Source organism: Rhopalosiphum padi, chromosome 1, assembly GCF_020882245.1.
Source record: "Rhopalosiphum padi isolate XX-2018 chromosome 1, ASM2088224v1, whole genome shotgun sequence".
In the NCBI taxonomy this organism is placed as follows: Eukaryota; Metazoa; Arthropoda; class Insecta; order Hemiptera; family Aphididae; genus Rhopalosiphum; species Rhopalosiphum padi.
Genome location: NC_083597.1, coordinates 86,084,458 through 86,110,483, shown reverse-complemented (window position 1 = coordinate 86,110,483; position 26,026 = coordinate 86,084,458). Strand labels below are relative to the sequence as shown.

The 26,026-nt window shown below is 24.4% G+C and overlaps 2 protein-coding genes across 4 annotated transcripts in view; one reads left to right on the top strand and one right to left on the bottom strand.

Annotated features, from left to right (window-relative positions):
• The window catches only part of LOC132917959 (regulator of G-protein signaling 11), a 45,410-nt gene that overhangs the window by 6,408 nt on the left and 12,976 nt on the right, over positions 1-26,026 (top strand). For both annotated transcript variants that reach the window (XM_060978987.1, XM_060978979.1), the window contains exons 2-4: positions 7,917-8,073; positions 8,747-8,843; positions 21,932-21,982. In XM_060978987.1, the coding sequence (XP_060834970.1) occupies positions 8,029-8,073; positions 8,747-8,843; positions 21,932-21,982 (193 nt within the window). In that variant the 5' untranslated portion in view covers positions 7,917-8,028. The remainder of the gene's footprint in view (positions 1-7,916; positions 8,074-8,746; positions 8,844-21,931; positions 21,983-26,026) is intronic.
• The window catches only part of LOC132917972 (uncharacterized), a 93,925-nt gene that overhangs the window by 65,669 nt on the left and 2,230 nt on the right, over positions 1-26,026 (bottom strand). The gene's annotated exons all lie outside the window — the stretch shown is intronic.

Here is a 26,026-nt window from a genome sequence, read left to right as displayed (position 1 = left end):
TAAGTATAGTAAACTTACCACTATTATATTATGACTATAGCGTTGGTTTAATATTTGTTTCTATAATATAGAATAGAAAAAAAGTTGTAACAATGACATATTATAATATATATCCTGCTATATTGCACTATGGCACATTTTTTCGAAATGTATAGAAGTTTGAGTTTCTAAAAAAATGTTGGAATAACTATAACATACGAAGAAGATTTGCTTTTAACATTGTATATATTATTATAAAATATTATATTATTAATGTATGTACTAATGTCCTGTAATAAGTATATTATTAAAATACAATATACATCGTACCCGCACCCGTGTTTGTCTCTGCCATTATATAACTATAGTTTTATTTAGGTACTCATTTTTTTTAAATTTCCATGGTATTTTATAAAAATAGAAAATTAAACTTTGGTTTTTGGAAAAACTAAAACTTTTTAATAGGACGTCTTGAATTTTTAAATTATGCTCAAAATGGAAAAAAAAATCATAAGTAAAATCGTAGTTAAAATTTAAAAATCTTGTTTTTCCATCCATATTATTGTATGTTTGTAAACAGTTTTTACAATTATTAGATCATATAAATGTATTTATTAAATATTATTATACGCGTTCAATTATTATTTTGACGTGATAAAGTGCACGCAACGCAAACAATCAAGAAGCAAATATATTATATATACCATCTCGTGCACTATATTTTGTTTAAATTTGTTTGTTCGTATTAAATACAATCTTGAAATCAAATACATTTATAACAGTCAGTTAGTCAAATACTATATTATTATTATGGTTTATATAGAACGACATCGATGATGATGAATGATGACAACGTGTTTTATGTTTAATGTTAAATGGATCACATATATTATGATGTTATATTGTCAATTAGTAACCAGCGTGTATAGTTAATTACGTTTTATAGAAAAATCACGACTGCGCGCATAAACGAATAATAATTATACTCAATCAACACACCGTTGTCGGGTAGATCATTGTAGGTATATATAGGTATTATAGATACATGATATAATTATTATTTAATATTTTCATATTCAAAGATCTGAAACTACAAGTTTATAAAATCATATGGACGATACACTATTTTCTCCGAACTGTTACCTATTTAATATTGAGATCGAAGAATATTACAAGTATTTTCATCTGGTAAGCAACAAGAGTTAAATTATTGTTATTGTTATTCAATCAGGTACCTATTTATTTTTTTTATTTTTTATTTATTTATTCAAATATACGGACGTTAGTCCTGTTACAGTTTTAATGTGTGTGTACAGAGATATTTAAATATAAATACAGATATTATAGAATATCATAGAACGAATATAATATTTTACATAAACTATTGTAAATTTTAAATGAATATAATAAGAATATATATGCAATATGTTACAGTTTACGATATCATGAAAATCCAAAAATAATATAATATTCGTAGTGTCATATTATATTATACTCCAATTACCTATACACACACATATATATATATATATATATATATATATATATATATATTGCAGTCCGTAATATTTGAAATTTAAAGTAGACTTTACGAGTTTCTCGAACTTGATAAAGAGCCGATAATCCACTCGTGTTCAGAATAATTGAACTGAAATTGACATTTGAAAAACCTGAAAACTGAAACGTCAAATTTCCGGTATTGGTAAAAAAAAAAGTCATAACCGGGATGCAAACTTACAACACGAATACACGCAATACATTCCCTTGGTATATTTCCGGGAAACCTTAAACAGTAGTCCCAGAGAGCTCAAAAGTTGGATAGACAATGTAAGGTAATTAATCGAACGTCACAAAAGAAAAAAAAGGTGGTGACTAATTTCGAGTGGGTCCCGACGCCATCTTGAATCAATCATTTTATTAAATGTAAAAAGGACGATATATTTTCGGATGGTGAATGATGGTATAAAAACTATAATATTGTAATAAATTCGAACGAGAACGTGTATCGTCTTATACACTTTTTTGTATATATGGTAAGACTCAAGGAGGGGAAGTTAAAGATAAATAGGGTGAACATATTTTGGACAATTCGAATGCATCACTTAAGTTTGTACACTTTTTTTAAATTCGTTTTTTATAAATGTTGTTTTATAATTCATTTATATTGATTTGTAGCCATGAATAGGTATTACGTAGGTAAGAAAATGTTATAATAAATTACTATGGCCGGTTAATTAGACTGCAGCGGACCTACCTCATCGGGAAAACCGTTTTCGAACGTGATCGGTACCACAAGGTTTGAAATTTCGAAAGGTAAAGGGTGTACTGATTCTCAACCCGTTAGAGCAATTTAAATTGAACGTCTGAACTTATCTACCCACTCCTCCCAGACCGGGCCTATCATAAATGGATACTTATGAACGTTATATTATAGAACATCTGCATACGAGTTTTTCAATAATTCATAAAGATATTCATCAAATTCTATATAAATCAATCGTTGTGACAATCAACCGCTGTTCGTTTGACGAGATTTTCTTCTCTTGGATTAGTTCTCTAGTCCTGCTCATTTTATCCTCTCATATAGACATCTGACAACCACTGATTTGATGTTGACCCTTGCCAATATTGTAATATCTGCAGGAATCCCTTACGCACGGGTTCGTATACATTCTTACACGGTATATTTTTTATATTCCAGATATATTTTTTTCGTATGCAAACCGAACAAATGTTTTAATGTCTCACGCACGACGTAAGGACGTATTATTATATGATATATCGAAAACGTCGAGAGGCCGATACGTCATCATTCGTGCATCGTTATTTTTTTTTTTATCGAAACTATAGAAAGAATAGGTATGCCGTACACGACAATATAATGACAGACACTGAAATTACAACGCGAAAACGGTTTTCGAACGATATACATTCGCGTGCAGGTAAACGACAGCCGACAAGTTAAAATATGTTTTCAAATTTACATTTATTCATGAAACAGAATAAAAATAAAAAGATATATTTTATAGGTTATATATTATTTTATGCGTTCTTATTTCTTATAATGTTATGCTTACGAGTACAGTAACAATCGTCTGTTTTATTGAAACGTACAAAAACTGAAAGAAAAATGATTATTATACTTCTTGGCGAAGTCAATATTTGTTTTTACCGTCGCTGAAATAGCACCCACGTATAAATAAATATGTGCGTGCAAAGAGAATAAAATAGTTTTTATAGCGGAAAAAATACAATAATAATTTAAAAAAATGTATATTAGCTATACAAATCAGGAAATTGTGAATAAACCAGGAATATAGATACGTCATTATAGTTAAATATTATAAATAAAAGAGTCTGGTCCGTATTTAAAATTTTTAAGCTCAACATTATTAAAGTCGAATATCAATATTATTTGTTTAATATTTTAACATTTTAATTTGTGTCCATCGTTTAACGGTGGTTTTAAATATTGCACTGCATAAAATGTGGGTGTATACATTTCACACGATGATTAATGATCGAGCCCCTTTTATACTAGCTATTTCTGATGTGTAATTTGATTTAACGAAAATAATCGAGTCGTTGATGGCACTTTAAAGACATATTAATTTGTATAATACATTTTTATCGGGGTTAAAGGTTTAATAGATTTTAGTTGTAATGACGTTTTAGGACTACCGTTGCTATGACTACCGCGGCATTACCAGCATAATGGAATGATTGAGCAGGGAGTTACGGAAGTGTACTGGTAGGATTTCAAAACAATTCCATTTAAAATCCAACAACGAAGTTTTCAGAGTTTTTTATTTAAACAAAAATTATTCTAACACCATTCATAAATGTATATATATATATATATATATCCACAATATATATTTATTATTAATATATACTTGTTTATAATACTATTGTGTTATAATATGATTTAAAGTTTTCGCCGAAGGTTGGATACAACTAACAACTAAGACGTAAAATTCTTAATTGTATGTAGAGATACGAGACCATATACATGTATTCTATAAACAGAATATTTAATAATATTTTACAAAATAAATAAACATATTATTTACAATATAAAAATATTTTTCTATAATTTAACGAAAACAAAAGTTAGTCGATTAAATGTTATAGTATTAAATTCACGTACCTACCTACATATAATAATCAATAGCATAACCTAACATATTTTAAAAGATAGATTTGATAATGCTGATACAAGAAATATTATTTAAAAAAAGTTTATACCTCAGACCGAACACAATTTTATTTTTAAGAACCTATCAAAATTAAAATGAGTACACAAACTTTATTCGACACGTATTCAGGCAATATAAACAATAATTAAACGAATATAGTAACACTGCTGTATAATTAATATTAATTTACAAAATCAAAATATAAATTATATAAATAACTAATTTCAAGGAACTATATAATGCAAAATGCGAAAGTGGTACTTAAATTATTTTACACCAAAGAAAGTTACTTAATAACATCGGTGAAGTTTAGAAATTTCATTACACACTTTAATGACTTATGATATTATTACCAACGAAAATTCAAACGTTGTACAATTTCAAGTATGAATATAACCTTACATAACCATAAAAATTAACGTTGACCCAAGATTATATCATTCAAGTAAAAATTAATTTTAACTTTAAAGTTTGGGTTTCATTAATTTGTATCTTTATAATGTATTCAAAGGTGTTATATAAATTTCATATATCAAGGAAATATGATAAATTTAAATATATTTACTTTAATTAATAATAAAATATATATGCCATTAAATGTATATGTCCTAAAAAAATAATAAGTAATAAATAATAATGTAATATAATATGGTGTTTATACGAATACATCTGAAATTAAAGCATTTTACTATTTCAACAACTTATTGAGCATATCATTAACAAAATTTAAGCAATTTATCAATTACTACTTACTTTACATCGTACCTTATGTGTTTTTAATCTCAAACCAAATATTTTACGATATATTTTTTAATTTTATATATAAATACATAATCAACATACTTGACCTATGTCTAACTTTATAATATTATGTCCTTAAAAAATAAATCGTCCAATGTCTGCTGGATGCCTGGATAAAATGAAAGTTGATAGTTAATTTTCTCATTTGTAAATTTGCATATAGAAATATAATATTTTTTGTAGTTATGATTTTAGTTAGAATAATTTGTTTTAATTTATTCCTATTAGATTTGTCAGTCGTTAATTATGTAAGCAAAACTAAAACAAAAACATTATATTTTTCTTTAAACATACATACATAATTTTATTATAATTAATTTTCATTTGTATCTATTATAAATTATAGTTAACTATCAGATGAAAATTATCACTATAAAATAATAAAAATATATAAATTAGCTGTCAACATTAAAATATTCTGTTTATAATTTTAGTATTTTTAATATATATATTTTTTTTTTTTAATTCAATTTTATCGATTTATATTATATCATTAAAAAAAATACGATAAAATATACTCCCGGTATGTGAATAAATTTATTTATAAATATATCACACAAAGATATTCTGATATTACAACTCAAAAAAAAAAAATAAAATAGAAGTACAAAAAAAAGTATACAATCATCAGAAAATAAGCCTATTAAACCTGAAAAGAGTCTTGTTTTAAAATCGTTATAGGTATGTACTATGTACACTATTGTATAACGGACTATGAATTCGTGCTTTTGACGTAATAGTATGTAATAAAAATGGGCTTTATGGCACTAGAGAATTTTTAAATCCTTTGTGCGATACTGAAAAGAAAATTAATCCTGTTTCCTCTGAATTTTGGATTGATTAAGAGATCGCGTATACCGTGTAACGCGTACATGATGGTAATTGGCCGGAACCGTTGTTATATAACACCATTTGCGGGAATAGTGTTTGCTGTTTAAATGTATATTAATTAATAATTGATAAATTCATAAAATAATCTTACTACCTATTCAAATATAATTAATTATTCGCCTTTTTACAAAAATTATATTGATCGAATATTCGAATATAATATAGCAAACAAGAATAATTCGTTCTGAGAAATTGGCAAGAATAATGGAATACCTACTTACAGTTTTCTTACTGCAGTCGTATAAATTTTGAAAAATAGTGATTACATAATTTATAACTTTCTGAGAAATTGCTAATGAATTACATTTCAGATTCCGACCAAAAAGTAGAATATTTTAGTTTTACAACAATGTTTTAGATTCTGAGTGGAGCAATGATTGTATTGATTTTACAATGATGCGTTTCTTTTTGTCTATGTGTAATCGTCTTTTAGAAAAGTAAAAATTTTTAACATAATAATATCCTATTCTGGTAGAAAAGTGAATGAATTTTGCTTAATAATTGGGAAAAAAAAATTGTTACGCTAAACAATTTTCAACTGAATTGAATTTCTTATTTTGTTGTTATACGAAAACGGATAACCATAACCGTAGTTACTTGAATTTTTTACAAAATGTTTATATTAGCTTTTTTTTATACATTGTATAGTTTCCAAATATTTTGTCCTTCTTTGAGCTATTTATAGACATTTGGGTTTTCTATTTTATTGTTTTTTTTTTTATATAAATGTCAAAAAAACATTTTTTCAATTAAAAGCTTAAAAATTTAATACAATTAAAGTTACTCATAAGTTTTCACTTAAGTTATTTAAAAATATTAAAGATACGTTATATGCACGATTTATTTTATAAGCATTTGAAGTTTAAATTTTAACAAATAGATATAACAATTTATTTAGAAACAAAGAATGATTATTTAAATTTTTTTGTTGTTATTCGAAAATATGTATAAATATAAGTGAATGTAAAAGTATATAATAAAACAATCCTATTCAAGAAACCTCAGCAAGAACGTTGATATTATGTCGTTAAGTGTTATTTTTTCGATAGGTTGTTAAAACTTTAAAAGTAAATTCGGTTATAAAAATTAATAAATATTTAATTAGCTGCAGTACCTACTACCTATATTACCTACAGCAGGATGCAACTTACACATATATATTATATTAAGATAATATATATAATAATATCGTACCTGCATGTGTTGTTTCCGTCTTACTAACGTACAATATGGCAAATTTGTGTTCAGCAAAATCCATTTTATTCTGTTAGCTTTAATAATAAAATCAATTTACCTATCATAAAATTTAGACGTAAGAATATTATCTAGGGCATCATCACATATAGGCTTTTATTGATATTTTCATTTTAAAATGAGCTATAACTATATAAAATATTAAAACTTTAAAATGATCATAGACATATTTTAAAATTTAAATATCAATAAAAGCCTATGTTATGGTCTATATTCTATACTCTATCTTACCTTTAAGTTTTACTATAGGTAAATTGACTCTAATACTAAAGTAAACAGCATAAAATGGATTCCGTTGAACGCAAATTTGATGTGATGTACGGTAGTTAGACGGAGACAGCACACGCGGGTACGATGTTCTCTTAATATTTACCATTCGAAAAATAAATGTTCCCATGCGGTACGCCGGCTATACAAAGTTATTTATACATAGAAAAATATATTTTAAGAATATAATTGTATCAGAGGTATTTAAAAGATTTTTTTAATAATTTATTATTAATATAATCAAAACTGATAATAATTATACATAGATGAGTGTTTACACCTTACACAAAAGAGCATTATTTAAAATACATAATGAATTAAAAAAATAATTATGTGTAGGTACACCAATAATTTTCCGTATTAATTATCTGTATAAGAATGGAATATTAAAGAATATAGAGGATGTCAAACAAAAAAATAATACTAAATTGTCTGTTTTTGTCTTTTAAAAATTAAGTTTTTGATCTACGGCTTTATTCTATGAAGTTTTTAAGGTTTTAACACATAATTTATGTAATGTTTTAGATCAAATGAACGGGTAACGAGTGTCCAAAACAATGAGGGGGCGGGGCCAGAGACCGATGGAGCCAGGGTAAGTGACGTATTTACGCGACCCAGCCCCCCCGCCCCCAACAACATGGATAAATCGGATCGCAGACGCAGGCCTTTTGCCTTTGACAAGGTACGTAAATATTTCATCAACATTCAATTTAAAATCACTACGATAATAATATGGTTATTACAATCCAAATCAATTTGTTTAAAGTTACAATATTTCAAAACAACAATGCATTTCAAAAATCGTTTTTCTATGGGCACGTCGTATTTATATATACTCGTATATCGACAAATTTTATTAAAAACCAAACTTAAATTAATTTTAAAAACTAATCAGCTAATTAATTTAGTTAAGTGATTTTTTTTTCATGCATAATATACACAATATATATAGAAAAAAAAAATTAAAATTTATAAATAAAAAATCGGATTGCTTTTAAATCAATATTTTTAACATAGATATTTCATAAACTTCGATTTCTGAATGTTAAATTCTAATTGAAAATATTAAACCAGCGTAATTGCAGCATATACAGCAGGATACGAATTTAATGACTACTCGACCCTATAGAGTTTCGTATAATAAATCATACAAATTACTGATTTCCTGGCCCCAGCTATCACAGGTCGCTCAATATATACATACAAGTTTAGAACACTTTACTGCAGGCTGCAACCACCTATATACTTCACCGGACGGGAATTTCTACGCTTTAGCGTAGTTGATGTTTTGAAGAGTCAATTAAACCACGCAAATAAAATTATTCGGGTTAATTGGTATAAATTTACATTTTCAGATGGAGGGGCTGGTCAGAGAAATGAAAGACGAAGAGACTGGGGTGCGTGTAAAAAGTCAAAAGTTATTTCTCACTTCGATCCCTTCTGCTTTTGCCGGTACGTATAATATCTTTAATAAATAGTGATAAAGTGATAATATTATATATATTATAACATTATAAAAAGGGTTTAACTATATCTACATAGTATACATACATCTCATCACTTGATTATAGTCATTTGGTTCGGAGCATCTCATTGACGTTCTTCAAACACACACACACATAATTGAAAACTTATTCAACGAAATTTCAAATATAACTTTCAATATTTATTATTATAATTAATAAAATTTGATCCTTTAGATCTTAAACATTTTTCGTTGCAGCAACTTTCTTTAAATAAAAAATAAAAAACTATAAACAATACGTTATGACATAATAACGGTTATGTCATGTACATATTCGATTTGATTAATTGCTTATTATAATGTTCTGTGAAAATTATTTACAATTAAATTAATCGTAAATTCGTAATAAACTTTTAAAAGATCGGCTAATTTACGGATTAAGCACATGTACGATCACGCACATAATCCACACCTAAAAACTACGTATAATTTTCTATATCGTTCGAGAGGATAACATTATTACCTCATGTATTAATCTTCTTGATTAGGCGTTTCGTATGTACAATGATTAAACAATCGAATGAAACGGTGTATCATAAATTATTATAATACGTGTAAAATATTTTATAACGAACACGTTTAAACTCTTCGATACTATACTAGGTATAGATAGTAGATATTGTTTATTTCTTTATTCGTTTTATATAATAATATAAACAATATTGGTATCAATTTATTTCAAATTCTCGTTTTATTCTAAATGTCTTCTCAAAAATAATATTATTAAATAATCTATATTATCAATTGACTCATGAAAAAAATGCCTGGCATGTAACGAAACCCGCCTTTCGTTTTACATTGTGAATGACAAAGAAAAATTATTGGCTTATAATGGCATGAGCATTTTTTTCAATTAAAACATTTAAAAAGTAAAAAATATTACTCAAAAATTTCTGTCTCGATATAATAAACTAAAAATAAAATAAGGACGATGGTTATTTGGAAGGGTATAATTTTAGTGGTGTCACTAATATCCGGGTTCCAATAATCTCTGGATATTTTAAACTTGTTGCTTATAATTATTATTTAAAATTTAAATATTTATTATTTAATTTGTAGATTTTAAACTGTGTTTTATTTAAGTCGGTATGACATGAAATTATACATTTTACATATTTTTAAAATCTTCCTTTATTATAATTAAGAGATATGTGAAAATTTGAATTATTCGTATTATTCGGATAAAAATTCTTATTTTTAGTATCACCAATAATTTGATATATAATCTAAAAAAAAAAAGGAAAAACAAACAGTTTCCGATTTTTACCAAAATCTTTATAAATTTTTGCTAAAGCAAACTATTATTGTTTTTGAACTGAGCAATTGATTTTTTTCAGATTTTTTATCTTACATTTGTATTGTTTAATAAATTATAAGTATACTTTGAATTGTTATTCTAACCAACAATATATATATTTAAAGATCTAAGAATGTGAAGAATGTGGTAACTATCGTTAAAAAGTTAAAATATACAAATCAGATTTCACTATCAATAAGACTATTAAGTTATTAAAATGTTTTAATTAATATATATACTATATAGCCATATAGGTCTCCTTCTTTTAAATGTTTAGGTCGGAGACAATATAGTTTTTCAACTTTTATTAAAAGAAAACAACATTTTCAAACTTTCTTATTCAACCTAAATACTGTCACGGCAAGTTTTAAAAATATTTTGAGTCTCCTAAATAATTAATCAAGTAATTGGCGAAAATGTCTCTAAAATTAAAATAAAATATTTAAAATCAATTTCGTTAAAAACGAATACGTATGGGTTATAACACAAATTTTCAATAACATTGCTGTCATACAATATTGTTTCTTAGAATCAAAAAAATTTAAAACTGTCACATTTCAATTAAAATTGTGATAATAAAAATCACGCCTAACACATTATATTGTCCATGTTGGTTGAAATTAAAACAATTGGGATTGAATAATATGAGCAGAGTCATACTCAGGTACCTATACGAAATAATAAGGCTAAAAAATATATAGTTATTATAATAACTTATTTTTTATAATAATATGTCATTATATTACATTTACTAGCTGAGTATTTATATTATTAAAGTCCAGATTGTATGTTAATCATTTTAGTTTTAAAAAGTTTTCATCCGGAAATTGTAATACTAACATAATTACATCTAATTAAAATATTAAAAATCAATTACTATTATAATAATATTTTTTTAAAGTTTTTAGTTTATTTTCATGAAAAAATTTGTACAACAAAAATATTTACTATTAAGCTTAATTATATTTCCTGTTTCATTAAAAAAAAAAAAAAAAATACATTTGTCTCGTGCTTTTAAAGAGTACATTGTTAAACTTTTTTCGATTTCAAATATTATGCAGAGTAGACTTTTTTTTAATTTAATAATTTAAAGGCTAATTGAATACGAAGAGGAATCACCAACATGACCTATAAACCAAATCCGCTAAATATGGAATAAAATTGCTAATAAAAACAATAATGTACGTAAAAGTCCCCGTGAATAATGTTTTAAAATTATAATATAAAAGTTAACATAATTATCATGATTAAATTTAAAATCATTTGATTCATAATTAAAATATGAAACTTCGTTCAAATTTAAACTTTAAATATGTATAAGAAATAATTGTAAAGAATATTGTATTAAATTTTCAAACTTAGGATAATATACTTAACTATAATGTGTGCAAAAAAATGGAAACACAAACATTTGGTGAAGATTTAAAGTATCTACAGTTATTTGTTTTCGAATTACAACAAAAGAAAAAAAGAAAATCAATTTCGTCAAATAATGGTCTTACGTAAACATTCTCATTCTTCTTTAGTTTTATTTTAAAAAGTACTTATCAACTTTTGCTGTCAATCCCCAAACACCAATTATGATCCAACTTACTACCAGAAACCACCCCCCAAAGTGTAAAATCAAAGCATTTTTACAGCCCAAAAGGTGATGACATACACAAAAAATACATCATTTAAATCAATACCTTTGTCACACCGCTCAGAATCTTTAAAATATCAATAAATATAGTGTTCAAATTATTATGAAAATATTATTTTAGTTAAAAAAAGTCAACAATAAAAAATTGGTTATGTACAAAGACGTAAAAAGTAAACTCATGAGTCACAATAATAAATTAAAAGATAAAATACTATTAAAATAGTCTATAATATTATTTCATTCTTTGGTTTTTCCATTTGTAAAACAATAACTAAATATTATTATTTTTTTTTTTATTCTTGTTGGGTTTCTCTTCGAACGTATTCTTCAGTTTTATTTGGGTTTCATCTATTTTTGTTTTAACCAAAGCAACAATAATTATGACACAAGCTTTTACAGTTTGAGTACATTCAATGTATTAAAAATTATTTTAAATTCCTCAAATTTGCACAAATATAAAATGACAAAAGTTGAATTTTTAGCGACACCCTAGAATACAATATTAGGTGAGTAGGTATATCGGTTGATCACGTTTGCTGGGATTTTTTCAATAATTTTGACGGTTTTAGGTACTTAGTGAAACTATAGGTGAAACAATTTTCTATTATTCTAAGTGCTCTACTAAACGTACTATTAATTGATACTATATGTATGAAACTATTGTAGTTTTCTCACAGTCATATAGATTATAGATAAGTCATAAAAACACGTCCGTTGCAAAACAAAGACATTTTTCGCTTTACATAATCGCATTGAATCTATAATTTCAAAAAAATATTTGTCTTAAGATCAAAAACATTATGGGTTGAATTTTACAAAATAAATACAACCTATGTCATTTCAGAACCTCATAAAAAGGAAATTTAATATTATAACAAAGTTTAGAAAAACAAGTTTTTAACTATAATTAGGTTTAAAAATGACCTTTTGAATTTTTATAGTTAACGGATAGGTAGGTATTATCCAAAAGCAATTTCTTAAAAGCGTAATGTTTTTTTTCTGCGATGTATAAATATATAATTCTTATAAATAATAATTAATTTGTGACAAAGAAAATTGTATAGAGTAAAATTCGTAAAATAATTAAAGTCCATTATACGTTTGAATGTTTGATGTATGTGTCCGTGCTATTTATTTTCATTTTATTAATGGAATTTACTTCAAACGATTATTAAGTTTAATAATATCATTTATTACTGATGCCTGATGATAATTTTGTAATAAACAAAACAATTTTATTATTCTTTGTATGCGTTTTTTACGGTCAATAAATCGTTCTAATAAAATAACCACTTAAGCCGGTTAAATCGTTATTATTTTAGTTCATCGGCGTTTATTTGATTTAAATTTGTCACAGGGAAAATAAAACATTTTTAATAAGTGAGTTCAAAGAGAATATTATACGTATATACGTACATATGATATTATGTATATTATTTGAAAATAAAAATAATTTTATTACTTATACCAAATGTTTTAGCTTAATGATGGTAGATAGTACCTAGTGATAGTATACTATTGTAGTATAGTCTTTAGACTGCAATAGTCTTTTCTAAGGATTTTTGTCAACAACATGTCTAGGTTTCCCTAATCCTTCTATCTTAAGCTATATATTGAAATTTCATCCCTAATTTATCAAAGTTTCAATTTATTTTTATAAATGCAGAGAAAAAATATTTATGACTGCAATAATATAGATAATAATAATTATTTTCATTTATAATTTTCAATGTACATGAACCTATATTTGACAATTTTTTTAAAACATTTGGTATGTTAAAACAGTTAATGAAATTGCAGTATTAAACAATAATTTTTAAGAATTAAATAATTAATAATTTGAAAATATTAATTTTACATAATTTCCAGTCGAAAGAAAAAAATATTTTAAAAAAAAACCCTATTGTTTCTAGGGTTTTATTTTTTTTTTAATATCATCATTCATTTTTAATTTAATATTTTGAATTAAAATATTTTTTCAGAGTATTTTGATAATTAAAAATTGAAATTAAAACGAGTAGTTTATCAATTAATAATTTTACGTATTTAAAGTTTTGATGTGTGGAGTAATAAAACAACATTTTGAGGGATATCCTTGTACCACTTCACTCCGGCCACCTAAACTTTAAGTACTTATAATGCATAAACTACTAGTCCGAATTTCGATTTGTATGTATTCAAATATTCTAAAAATACTACCTCTTCAGAATATAATATTATAAATATATGTTATTATCTAAAAAAGTAAAAAAATAACAACGATAAAATATACGTATTTGTATATAATATACTATTCTATTTCGAATAGAAATTATGTAAAAAAATATTTTCAAAAACGTTAACAGGTTTTTAAATAATGAGTGTTCGATAAAATAATCATCCCATACATGCCATTAATCATAAGTAATGTCACTTTATGAAATTTTCTCAAAAATACGTTTATAATTTATATTCACTGAACATATATAGAACACTCACAATTTCTTCTATAGATTTTGTACACATAACGGTAATAAACATTTATAAGAATAGGTAAATAAAGAAATATTTTCTATTTTATAAATTTTTACTATCATTATTTAAATCGTTGAGTAAGCAAAGCAAATTTTACAGGAAAATCATATGGATAATAGCCGTTGACTCAGCAAAACCTGATTTTTAAAATTAATTTTTTATCTAGTATTCAAATACATAATATTATTTTATAAACTAAAACAAATAAGTAGGTATTAAACAAAATTAAAAAAAAAGAAGATTTTTCTTAAGAATTTAAGTAAATGGTTTTTTTTTCGTTTTTAAGTATATTATCGACAAGACGACAACACAAAAATGTATTTCCTATAGTTAAAAAATACTTTTAACATCACATACATCGCTCAGTAAGTTGCAATATCTTATATTATAAACACTCTGGTAGTAGAGTTTCCCCATAAAATAATTTTTTTGCTATGTATTTATGATTACATCGAGACTGTAGTAATATAAAATGTTTTCAATAAGATTATCGTTGTACAGAATATATGTATTTCCTTATAAAAAAACATTCTTCAAATTATGAACATTAATTAATTTACAAAGATTTACAGTAATATGTATATACATTTATATGCGTACGTAATAATACAGACTATTTTTATTATTATACCTTGAAAGATTATGTATTGTGCGATCTGATAGTGAATTCATTTTAAAAGTTTGAATTTTCTTTTTAGTTTTTAGAATGTTTATTGTTTAAGTTTACATCATATTTTATTCTCAATTTAAACTTATTCAATTCCATTTATCAAATAGCAATAAAACTAACTAATAACATTTACATTTTATCATGTTACTATTGTCTTGTTATTTATTAATAGAAATGTTTGACTTTAAATTTAATTTTTTTAAATGAAATATTACACATAATAGGGTTAACGATATAATTTATCAAATACAAAAAATTATAGAAATAAAATATTTACCTATATATTAAAATTCTAAAAATAAAAAAATATAATATTATAATGCCAAATAAATTAAGAAACGATACATGAGTATAGGCTTAAATTACAGGTTAGAATGTTCTTTGACTTAATTTTTTTATTCTTTTTTTATGATGATTAACCCCAGTACCTTACGATATTCTAACACATTATCTAAGTTTTATGGGTAAATAATTTCTATACAGTTTTGCTAATTATAAAGTTTAGAATGATAAGGGATGATCCATGAACATAATATCTAACCGAAAGTCAACTGTTATGGAATTAGATGAATATATTATTAAATATATGACTTACATAATCACAAAATAAATACTTTTTATTAATTAACTACGACTAAATCACTTAATTAATATTGATTCGTTAAACCTTCGTGATACACAATACATTAAATATTACAATAATATTTTATTGTAGCAACACAATATCTCATACAAGTATTTTAAAGATGTTGATAGCTGTTTCAATTATTAATAATGGAAATATTTAACACGTGCACAGAATAATTATAAAACATTTATAACTTTAAATACAATTTCTTGATATGACAACGAATGATTTATGATAACAAGTAATTATTATTTAAAATTTTGAGTAAATACATAAAAACCATGGTGTTGTATTTATTGGTAAGATAAAAAATGTATGTATTCGTCATTCAAACAATACATATCTAGAGAACGCCTTTCAGTATAACTCTTTGTACATATCAGCAATACACAATAGGTAGTCACAAACAATAAAATTTACATGTGACAAAAATTATGTGATTATGACTTATATGCGTATAAAATCAATGAACTGTTGTCTGTTATAAAACTAAAGTATCAGTTATTTATTAGCCGATTCGACGGGCAAAATATATTTAGATTTAAATACTTGAAAGATATAAATAATTTAAACAAATAAATATATATATGTATATAATATACATACCGTAAAACTACCATATGACGAACTTCCATTTAACAAAATGTTCTGTTTAACGAATTATTTTTGAGTTTATTTTTTAATAATTTTTTTTTTCTATTTCAATATAGAATATGAAATATCTATGTAGTTCTATTTAAAGAATTCCTCTATGTTACGAATTTTTTTTTGTTCCCCATGCGATTTCGTTGTATGGAAATTTCACTGTATATGCATGATAATATAAATATTGTATACATTAATAATTATTCTTCGTGACATAAATATAACATTGAACTTATATTATCATGGTTAGAATCAAAAAAGTCTATTGATGAAAATTATCTATTAGCTATAAGTAAAGCACACGAAAAAAAAATCTGCACTATTATAACTTTTAACCATAATAAGGAACAAGGCTTTAACTGGTAAGAGGGTCTAGGATCCTGATCCCCCCCTGAAATTTTTAGTTATGGTCTTGATAAAGAATAACAAACAAATCATAGGTTCTAGGAAAGTGTGAGGGAATCTTATAGTTATTTCATAAGGAACCTTAACGAGTAGAAAAAAACACTTATTAATTGCAAATTATTTTACAGATTTTAACTTCACTTATTTTAATTTGTAATATACCTGTACAAATACGAATGTGTTATTCTTTCAATTATTATTTTAAATGTGTACACGTAATAATAATTTTAAAAAACTCAATAATAATAAAAATCATAGTTAATTTTTAATGCCAAATTCGCAATTTTATTAATAAAATAAAATTAACGTTTAATAAAATAATACTATTTAAATTATGTTATAACTTATAAGCAATAAAGATTAAAGAAAATTATTGTATACAATATTATTAAAAACGAATTACAATAACAAATAATTATAAATAAGACTCTAAAGGCTTTAGATAGTAAACTTGTTGTGCTTAAAATTTAAATAAGTATAGGTACAGCTAATAATTCATGTCATAATTATTTAAATTTTATTATAGATTAATATTGTTGTTTAACATAAATTAATACAGGTTAACCTTATAATGAGTCTTATCAGTACAGTATACTGTTGTGTATATTATACTAAGAATTTAATTATGTATATAAGTTCGTGTCGGACCGTAAACAGACATTAAGGTGATGGTATATCTTATTATTTCAAACTCAACAAATAAAAAAACATTTATATAATATAATATGTTTTTATTGAATTATTGACATCAGAAATAAATGTTAAAATAATAATTAAGTTTTTAAAATTCATGAAATAATATTGAGAAATTTTAAAATTCTCGGTATATGTAATAAAAATTATATATTCTTATATAAAAATTGACTTATAGTGAAATTTAATTAATTTATTTTTAAATAAAGTGATCTAATATATATATATATATAGTATACTAATTCTTGATGAAATGTAATTAAAACTTGGTAAAGGTTCAACGAATTTTAAGTCATTAAAATCAAACTTAAATTCAACCCATAAACTTTATAGAACAACAAATTGAATGCTTTAATTAAAAATGTACACATTTTTGAAATATTAAATAAAATAAAATATCATTTATTGGTTATTAGTTTATTACTATAACAAACAAAACTGATTCAGTTGAAATAATAGTAGCAATTTAAAATATTTTATACAAATTGATTAAAAAGTAAGGTTCTGAATTCAACGACGGTTGTTTTTGGTAGCAAATTAGAACTATTGTTGGTACTTATGAGAGGCCAAAAGTAAAAATTCTTAGTGGTTTCAAAAATAATCAAAAAAAAAAGACAAAAGAAATCAAAGAAAGATGGAAATCTATTATGCTAAATCAATTTTTTGTACAAATTATTTTATTTTTAAGAATTTTAAATTTATTCAAAGTTAATAAATAATAATATTATAATATGTAATTTGTTTTTGGTAAAGAAAAGTTAGTTCAATAGTATATTGTAGGTATTACCAGTAGAAAAATAAATTACAGATAGAAATATAAAATATAATAAAATAGTCTGAGAAATAAAGACAAATATTTTCTTTCAGAATATTTTTTCTTATGCAATGTTTTATCTTTGAATTCAAATTTAACTTATCCACTATGGTAACCTATTCAGTTACAAAACACACTCGACGCCTACTATACAGTAGAACGAGTTTCTTGATTTGTAATAATACTTTTTTAGTTTTTTTAAATTAATTTTACTAAATTATACAGATTGTCGATTTGAAATGATATTATACAAATAAATAATAATCAATCAAATCAAAATAATGTGTAATTGTAAAATATGCAATTTATAATAGTTTTGTAACGTCAACTGTTGACAGCTGCTGTTAATATAATTACAGAAAACTAAAGTATATTTTAACAAGAAATCGGATAAAATTAATCTTTGAGTAGACGATAAGAAGAAATGTGTTGTAAATTATTGCTATTTCACTTTTTCTTTGTGTTAAGCCACTCTAGGAAAATCAATATCAGTTGGCAACCCTTCGTTTCGAAACAAATTCCCTAAGCACAAATTTCACCGGCCGGAAGAACCACTTTAACACGCTGAAACTTTTACTTCGGGATTGAAAGTAGCGTGAGAGGAAAGAAGCGGGTACACCTTAATTGAACGTATATTGACTTTATATGTCTACGAGTACCTAACGGGCTTTTATAAAAGAAAGACTTGAAAAAAGTAAAAACTTTATATAAGCTACAAAAATACAATATAATGCTTAAACTAAGCATTTCATGAGCATTGTTTCACCGAGTCGAAATCATTACACGTTTTCAATGCGGATGTCGTTATTACATTATACAATAATAATACTATATAATAATAAACAGTTAATTTAATACAATCATATCAATAAATTAAAATTTAGTAAGGCAGATTTTACCAATTTTCTTTATACTATTTTAGAAATATCTAACATAGATTAATATAATTTTTCTTAAATATAATGAATGTAGATTATTATTGCTCCAGTATAATTAAATATTCAATAAACCTCGAAATAAAATTTAAAAATCGTTTTCAAAATATTTTATAAAAATCTAAGATGGCCAATTTGTTGAACATAATTAAGTAAATATTTCAAATTAATCAAGTTTGTAATAAGATTATACAATGATGAAGCTTTAGAGTCTTTAGACAGTAAATAAGTAGAAGTAGATATATGAATGTAACAATATTATAATCACCATCGGACAGATGTGTTAATCGGAAAAAATAAGGTAAAATTAAAACTACGATCTGTAAATAGTATAAAAACGATTGAGTATTTTAATGTTAAATCGAATAAGTTAAATATAAGATAATTAAATTAAAATTAAAATCATGTATCTATTTTTGGTTGTAGGGAATAGTGTTTAGGTAGTTATGAAAAAAGATCTAATTGTTCTTATATTAATCGTATTTATATTCATTTCGGATGACGTACCTAACAACGAAAGCTCAGTTTATGTATTTCAAATTTCAAATGGGTAGGTTACAATAAGAAACACGTTTAAATCCCTCGATAAAATATGTTTCTCATAAAAATCATATAACCTACATACTATACTAATATCTATGTATGTATTATGAGATTAATTACAAATTTTAAATCTACAATAGGTATACACAAAATATTTATACAATAATATAATATCATGAATGAGATTTGAAAAATTCGAATTTTTATTGTATTTTTATTATATATTACACACGAGTTGTAGAAACACGCATTTAAATAAATAAGTATGAAATATATAAGTACTTAGAGTAAGTTTAGATACTTATAACAGCTGTTAAATATACACAAGAATAAATTTAAAAAACCGGGAAAGTTGATCTGCTTTATAGGAGGTTTGAGTGTTTATTCACTGAGTAGATTAAATACTTAAATTTTAATTCAATGATAAATCATTGCTTACGAAAAATGATTCTGAGTGGAGACTATGTATATATCATCCACTATTTCTAGGGGTATTTTATTATGTATTTATATTACAATTAGTTATTTATTTTTCTATTAATAATACAGTAAATTAAACTAATTTTTTCAAAAATGCCGTAAATATTATATTATAAATTATTGTATAAGATTACACAATATATCATTATTGTTATTAACTTTTAGGTAACTTATAAATCAATACCACGTATCGTAGAATGGTTTGAATAGGTTCATAAAATACCTTAAAATTGGTCTAAATATATTTGAATCTCATTGTGTATATATAATACACGTAAATGTCAAACAATTTAAAATCTCTATGGTTAATATATTTTTAATTTTTAACATATTAACTAAAATGTATCGATATTAAAAATTACTTTATATTTAAATATTCATTCAATAATATCTATAAATATTACAGAAAATGGAAAAAAATTTGATCTTGTCAGGCTAATGCAATTAAAAATATAAAATATTCAATGAAGATTTCAAATCTCTTTAAGTTATTCAAAAGGTTCAATATAAATATTCCTCTTTCGGCATAATTTAGTTTTTCCCGGTTATTTTAAAAAGTACCGGAAATATTTTTTATCCCTTGATGTTATAAATTCTAAATCAAATTTTTTACCAGAATCCACCAGTCGCGGACGGTGAGGGAGGGTGGGAAACTAGTAAAAATTATTTTAATATTATATTTTACTTTAACTTAATCTATATTGATATTAGATTCTGTTCCTCCTCCTCTCACTACCACCACTAATTAGATACATATCCACATCTAGAAATTACACTCAATATTGAAGATTACAGAATTTCTATAATATTGCTCCATAACGCGATGACTGTCATAAAAAAAAAAAAATCATTAAAATAAAACCAATACATTTATTACTTCGCTCAGAATTTAAAAATAAATAAATAAAAATGTAACGAAAATAAAGAATATAATTACTATAATAATAATATATTATAATATTATAATTTATAATATATAATAATAGGATGATTTAATATTTAATCGTTACTGTATGTCTTCTCGATTACAATTAAATATGATAAATTTGAAATCATATCTCAAACCTTGAGATCGGTAAAAATCTTACTTGTCTTGTTGATTATACTCAGACATGAATTTAGATTTTAGGTGAAATAAAAAAAACTGTGCAAAAACAAGTTTAATAATAATATGTATAACAAAACCTACGAGCTGTAAATAAAATTAGAAAACCGACATATTTATCGTATATCGAAGTATACTTAGTATTATGTACATCAAATTAAGTTTGAAATTAAGAGCCTATAATACGCATAAGAAAAATCTTCCACATAATAAAACATAAACCTATTATTAAAATTAATTTTAAATTTAGTTCTAGGACATAAAACACGAACCATTCCTATTACGTATCAGTTTTCCTATTTAGAATCCAAACATAAAATGTTTTGATCTATAACAAGGATTGTAAACATTGATAAAAAATCTTTGTTATTGTAACGAAAAATTGTCTAAAAATTTAAAGAATACTCTTTTTTTATAAGAATACACTGATTAAGAATAGTGTTAGTATGTACTAAAATGTATGTGGTTCAGCATTAGCTAAAATATTTTAAACACGCTTTATCATGCCTTATGAGTTAGGAAACTACATTATGGTCAGATTTAATATTATACGATATGATAATAAATTAATTTAAATGAATATTTTATGTAAATAATTTATTTGACATGATACCTAACCATAAACCTTTATTACATTGTTTCAGGTTATAACATAATTGAATGGCTAATGGACCGTTTAACTGTCGACGAAACTGGTAAGTTTGAATTATTAAAATGGTTTCAATAAAATAGTTTTTATAAAAAATTAAAAATTAACCTACATAGTATAATTGTATTATACTACATTGTATAATATTGTATAAGTATAATATATAATTATCAAAAATATACACAATACATACAACTTTGATAATATAAAAAAAAATATATAGAACTAAAAAAAAACAAAAATTGAAAACCACAAAGTAAATCTAACCAATCGTTTAACGATTTTTTTTCATAACGTTTAATTAATGTTTAATAATTTAAACTAAATACATGAATATTTAAATAATATATACAAAAAAAAATGTTTTATTCATAAAAAATATAATTTTTTCCATTGTACGTAATACTATGAAAATAACATTTCCATAAATAAGCTATACAAATTAATTAATTTGTGAAGTTATATTTGATTCGCCATTATTTGCTGGATTCACTATTAATTAACCCGCGAAGTGTTTAAACAAGAATTTATTTCTAATTATGTTTTAATAACAAAATGAAATGTAGGAACAAGAATTGTTTACTTTATGCAATTGAAATATAATTGATTGAATAAATAATTTAATTATGTTGATTGGGGGACAACTTCTTAGTTTTAGACAATTTAATATTGAAAATAAATATTGATAAGAAAAAGGTTGAAAATCTAGTTATATGTTTTTTAGTAAAACTAAAACACCACCGTTTAATTCAGTCAATTGATTACGCTTATATTTGCATTTAGTATTAATGGGAACGAATTATGTGCTTTCGTTCACATCAAAATCAGCCTAATTTTCCAAATCCGTTATAAAAAAAATCTCTTATAGTAGATTGACCCTTTTTATCAACAGTTTTTCAAATTAATTTTTAAAAAAAATAACACTTTTTTAGTGATAATAATAATACATTTTATAAATAAATATTTTAATAATATGTAATTATTTACGAAGTAGTAAGCTCCTACTAAGTACTTGTAGTATTTTGGTGAATAATTAAACCATCAATTCTTTCTTACTAAACAAAAACTTAGATGTAGTTTAATATAATGACTTGTTCTTCAATACTAGACTGTAAACACTAACACAGAGTAAACCCAGTATAACTTTGATAACATTTTAAAATCCCAACCACTTCACGGAACAATTTCAAACAAATGCAATCCTCCTATATTATTTACTTTTGGACTTTTGGTATACGTTTTTATTTTAGTATGTATACTATTATATACTATAGATTTATCATCTATACATTATTTATGAAAATAAAAATGAATGTTCAAACGTACAATAAGTCCGAAAACATAAACAAAACATTTTCTTTGAAATATATTATGTATCAACGTTGCTTTTAGATGGAAATCTGAAAGTAATGTACTTTATCATACGAGTTTTACGAGTCGAGAAAAAAATGTAAATAAGTATAGAAAAATAGTGTATACAGATAATAATAATATGCATCGTTATTATACATCATATACGTTCGTATATTGCGTATTCAAATGTTATGTTCAGAATCCAGAGATATGTAAAACAAAATCGGTCGCTCATCATATAACACACAGCTCTTAGATTATTATTTCTAGTAGTCTGATTTAATAAACGTTTCTTTAAATGTTTATAATACGCATAAAACACACCGCCACTTACACATATCTCTTCGTAACATAGGTAGCTGGTACTATATGTAAAGTATGTACTGTATCAATAAAACGAGATTGCGAAGAATATTCTACACACTTCTATCGTATCTATTTTACAACGTTTTAACTGGCCACTAACTTCACATAATTGTAATATTTGACTTTATCGCACACATAATTAAACGATACGCAAACCTTTCTAGACCTGTTTTTTTCTTTTCTTCTGGGCGTATCCTGCAAACGTAAGAAAAATATGTGATAGGTTTTTATTTTCCGTAAATCTATTTAATGCGTTATAGTCTCTATCGGGAACATTTTATCGCCTATATGGCTATATAGGTCTGTGGAAGTTGAATTATGTAACGTCGCGGTGCTCAAATACAATATCGTATCAATATTACCTATATAATACTGACACAGAGCTCCGAGCAATAAACAACCTTATAGCACTATTCTCCCCGTTTGTCGTTTTCAGGAATGTTATATTGAAGAAGATTACTTTTATGGCGGCGAGTTTTATTTCTATACAGCGACTTCGACTAATGCGTATAATACCTACCCAAACAATATTATTGATTACTATTATACTGATGTCTATACATCGGCAACATACAATATACATATTATATTATTATAAATTCTTGACTGCGAATCAAAGTTAATTGTACCTAAATAAAAATAATATATACATAATGTAATATAGCCGTTCAATAAATAAACGTAAACAATAAAAGGACTTTTGAATGCATTTTTAAAATAAACCATACATAGTTACACTATACAAACACTAAGCATCAAAAACAATGTTTAACTCATTACTATTATTTTGTTTAATATAAAATGTACATAAAAATGGTGGAGATATTGTTATTCACTCAAAACTAACCCATCACACTAATCCATTAATAAAAAGACTTTCTTCCCGTGCAATCCCTGACAATCCTCAAAGAAGATTGAAACGCTCTTGGCCTAGAGACTTGCTGGCTTGACCTGTCGGGTGGTACTACTGAGTACCTTCCCACTCTGTTGTTTTCACCGCTATTTCACTCAACAAAATTATTTATTGTACAAAATTATGTATAGCTTGTAATTATTCTTAATAAAATAAAAAATAAAAAAAAAAAAAAAAAAAAAAAGATATTGTTACATCGATAAAAAAATTTAAAGGGTTTTCTTTTACACTTAATTTTTGATTTTTTTTTGATTTTTGAAGTTTAACTTAGTAAGATCTTTAAAAATTTCTAATTGTTTTCCAAAACATTTTGAAAGGTTGTTAGTCTTAAAGATTTTGGAAATCGTTAAGTTAATAATATTGAATAAATATTTAGAGCAGAACCATTTCAAAATTATATAACAAGTAAACACATATATTTTCTTTCACTTATGTTCCTACAGTTGAAACAATAATGTATTTTAGTTAATTAAATCGTTTAAAAATACAAAGAAATATAATTGTTAATCGTACTATAAATATGACAAAAACAAACATTTTAAACAATATTTTCCGCGGTACCGTTTCATTATTTTTAAATCACCATTATTGAGACGTTTTTATTTTTCTGATGCAAAGGAAAAAAACAATTAAGTCAGCTAAATATTTCATATAGACGGCTACGGTCACTCTGCGCAAATTTAAGTTCAGTTTAAATTTTAAATACTATGTACCATGTATGGACAAGGTACGGCATAAAACAGTTTTATACTATACTTATACTAAAAAATAATAGTAAATAAAAACTAATATAATACATAATAAACGCAACCATCATATTATCTCCGCTTGGAGTATTGCAAAATGTGTAAGTAAAAACACGTATATTGAGTAATAAGTTATCCATTTCACCAACAATTTTAATAAAGTTTTTTTCCGTTTTGTTCCATTGTAATAATAAGTAAAATATAAATATTATTTTAATTATAACTAAGTAATCAAAAGTGAAAAATGAATTCACCATTTCTGCCGAGATAAGAGCTTATGTAAATACGTATATATTTGTTTTAATTTTAAAACGTACACGGTACACCGGTATAATGTAAAGTATACACACAAACCAAATTATTATATATACTTACATTAATTTACATTATTAATTGTATTTACATAATTGACAGCGTAATATAATACGTCTTTATATTGATTAGTGATCTCTAAACAAACCTATATACATTTTTTTTTTATTGATATATTAAATTTTTGTAGTATATGATGCCCATCAATGTATAATGACGTAAGACAGTTTTTTGTATAAAAAAAAAAACAAGTAGGTAGTTAATATTTTTTTGTGGAAATTGAGTTTGAATAACGTTTTGAATACCACTTCATATAAAATATGACCCTTTTTCAAATATTGTCCTATTATAGCAGTAATATATTATTTAACATTTTAGTAAGTTAGAGTTTCATCGAAGC